The 3390-nt window shown below is 44.4% G+C and overlaps 1 protein-coding gene across 13 annotated transcripts in view; it reads left to right on the forward strand.

Annotated features, from left to right (window-relative positions):
* The window catches only part of LOC102678866 (PDZ and LIM domain protein Zasp), a 30078-nt gene that overhangs the window by 10764 nt on the left and 15924 nt on the right, over positions 1-3390 (forward strand). For 9 of the 13 annotated variants that reach the window (XM_031513728.1, XM_031513726.1, XM_031513732.1 and 6 more), the window contains exons 2-5: positions 1900-2051; positions 2138-2309; positions 2390-2526; positions 2621-2721. In XM_031513728.1, coding sequence (XP_031369588.1) covers positions 1900-2051; positions 2138-2309; positions 2390-2526; positions 2621-2721 — 562 coding nt within the window. Of the gene's footprint in view, positions 1-1899; positions 2052-2137; positions 2310-2389; positions 2527-2620; positions 2722-3111; positions 3278-3390 lie in introns of all 13 variants that reach the window. The other 4 variants (XM_031513725.1, XM_031513731.1, XM_031513733.1 and 1 more) reach the window with 1 other exon arrangement.

Below are 3390 nucleotides of genomic sequence, written 5' to 3' on the forward strand. Positions count from 1 at the left end.
ATTATTACCCGAAGCACGCGCTTCGCCTCGCTCGCAGTTGGTGCACGCTCGAAACGCGTATATGTCCGCGCGTACTCGTTCATTCATCGCGGTCCACGGTGGCAGGAACCACCGTCGTTCGTAGAATGAATACACGGGCCTGGGGTCCGATATGTCATACGTACGAGGCTATGTTGCATCTCGATGCGTTCAAACACTCGTCGGTGTTTCTCCCGTCCTCTCTTCTTCTTCTACGTGTATACGAGCGAGTGTACATCTGTGTGTGCGTGTGTGGCCGGGGGCCTATTTTTAAACCGGTCCAAGACTATTTTTAGAGTCAGCCTTTCACGTAGTGCCCACCAGCGCTTAACCCTGACTTCCACCGTCCTACGTTTTCGTGGACCTAGAGGGACACAAGAGAGGGAACATCTCGAGTTCCTTGACTCGTTTATTTCATTCTCGAGAGATATAAATCGAAAATCTCGTGCGCCGATCTTTTTTCCCTTGCGAGAGATCCTTACGAGAATTTCCACCCTCGAGGTGGAATTACACTTATTAGCTGTTGATAATAACGCGCAAACGTATTACGACAACAACGATGACGCAACTTCGCGTTCCTATTTCTGGAGGCAGACGTGTGAATCGAACAACTCACCCTCTGCCCTGATTTCGCGTTCTTCGTGACGCGAGCTTAAATCCAGAGAGGAACATCGCTCGATTTATCATCGAATATACTGAGTTTTGTTTCGTGAATGACCTATATACTTATATATATATATATATATATTTTCTCTCTTCGATACGAAAAATTGACTCGAAGTTGATAGAAGGTTATAAACTGTATCGAGTAGGAGAGATCTCTTAATAAAAATAACGATAACAAATCATCGAACGTAAAGATGTATTTATAGAAAGAACTCGAGGGCCTGAATCGATCGCGCACGTCTATTAATTATTCCAGAGATTCCATTGGAATCGTGGTCGAGAGAGAGAGAGAAAAGGAACGATCTAGCAGTGGGAGGCTCTTAACGAGAATTTCTCGTTTTCTCCCTCTTGAAAGTATATCGATTATATAGCAACTGGTCGAAAAGGGATCAACTTCGTTTCGAAGGAGCAAAGGAAGAGGAGCTAATCCTTCGCGCACGCCTTCGGTTACCAAATGTATTAATAGCGTAATTAACTTGGAGCAAAATCGCGATTATAACAGCGCGAGGTGTAATGCGATAAATTATGATGATTTAAAGCGACTCATTGATCACGCGAAGTAATTCATTTCCTTAATTGCCGACCGTCGTCTGGTGAAGTTGGAATAAGGCGAGGAAAGATAAAGCGGCGAGATGCATAAATAACGACGATCGGCAATGTCGCAATTGGACGCGATTCGAACTTGTGAGAGAAAAAAAGAAGGGAGAAAAAAAAAAGAAAGAAAGAAAAAGAATCCTCCGCAAAATGCACTTCGCGATCTCTTCGATGTAAACAGATCCGCGAGCGGACGATAATCAATCGTTTAAGCCTCGTGTTACGATTAATGAATCGCGAGAAATAAGCTGGGAGGATTTTTAAACCGTGCAAAAAACGTATTCTTAGACTTCAATAAACCCTCCTCCCGGTTTATCTTCGACGTCTCTGCTCGTGTTCTCTCGGTCGAATCTTCTTTTTTCCAACATCCTCGCATGAATGGATGCACAGTACCCGGGCATTCGGGGTGTAACGAGCCGCGTGCACTCAAATATAGTTGGAAGCTTTCTTCTTCTTCTTCTTCTTCTTCTTCTTCTCTCTGAATCTCTTCTGTTCTCCTTCCCTCCTTCCTTATAAAACTAGATAACATCGATCTAGTTTTTAGCTAAAATGAAAAAAGAAAAATACCTTTCGTAGAATAGCAAATAAATAAAAGTTAAACGAAACTTTGTCGAATTGCAGGTGAATACCGGATCACCGGCGGAAGCGGCCGGTCTGAAGGCCGGCGATGCAGTAATCAGGGTGAATAACACGGAGATGTACAATCTGAGGCACAAGGACGCGCAGGACGTTATCGTGAGAGCCGGGAACAACTTCGAGTTGACCGTACAGAGGTAGATGCAGGCACGGCCGAATCTTTTCAACATTTCGCGTACATCATTCGATTCTATCATTTCGATTTACCTCGATTTGTTCACAGAGGTGGAGGTACCTGGAAACCGCACGTGTCTCCGATAAGCTCTACCCTGCCCTCGCCGTCCCCTACCAGCGGATTGTGCAATATAGCTCCAGTTACGAAAACATCGTTGGCGGCCAAGAAACAAGATGGGCCGCTCATAGGGAGCGGTCACAATTTCAGCCCGAAACCATTCGTTCGTGTCGTTCGTTAATCGACAGCTAGATGCTCCAACTGTTCATTTGATGATTTATTTCGTGTTTATTCGTGTTGCAGCTTAATGGAACGGGAGACGGTTCGATCAAATCGATCGTTAACAAACAGTACAACAGCCCAGTAGGTATCTACAGCGAGGAGACCATCGCGGAAACTCTTTCCGCGCAAGCGGAAGTTCTAGCCGGCGGTGTGCTCGGGTAAGAGGAAGATCGATCCATTGTCCAAGATAATGAAAATATAACAGTATATAGAAATAGAATTCGATAATAACGGTGTTGTAATTGTTTGCAGAGTGAATTTCAAGAAGAACGAGAAGAATTACAATGCCGAGAACAGCGAGGTATTCAAAATGGTTCAGGAAGCTGACAAAGAGCCAAAGACACCGGAACCTGGTTAGTAATCAGATCAGCGTTTGCAGAAAATTCTTAACTTAGAGAAAGAGAAAGATCGATCCATTCTCTTTTGATCTATGAAATTTATATTTATATTTGGAACGAGATTCCAGTTGTTCTTCTCTCTTATTTAATATATATATATATATATAATTATTGTAAACGAAAGGAAATGAAAAAAAAAAGAAAGAAATCAAAGAAAAATCTTTGGAGAGTCGTTACATACGAAGAGTTGTTGTAACGGTAGTCGGGCGCGTAACAGTGGAACGAAGGAATCGTTAAAAAGAGCGTGACGCGCGATAAATAATTCTCTCCAGCGATTTTTCGATTGGATCAACTGGCTCCAGTTAGCCTGGTGCATGCCGGTACGATAACTTCTTTGCGAAATAGCGGAGCCAACTGCGCAGAGCGGCGTGATTACGCCGTGCTCGCCGGCCCTGGCAGGACTGAGGCCAGTCTCGGCACCGGAAACGAAGCAGCAGTCGCAACCGTCCACGCCGCAATCGAGCCTTCCACCTGGACAGAACGTTTGTGCCGAATGCGAGAGGCTCATCGTGTAAGTTCACGCCAAGAGGCGCATCGCCCTCTCGGTCGTTACTTTCTTTCTTTCAGAGGCATCGAGAAATCGGGAAAGGGACAGGAAAAAAAAAAAAAAAAAAAAAAAAAAAA

This window comes from Apis dorsata, unplaced genomic scaffold (genome assembly GCF_000469605.1).
Source record: "Apis dorsata unplaced genomic scaffold, Apis dorsata 1.3 scaffold_722, whole genome shotgun sequence".
Taxonomy (NCBI): Eukaryota; Metazoa; Arthropoda; class Insecta; order Hymenoptera; family Apidae; genus Apis; species Apis dorsata.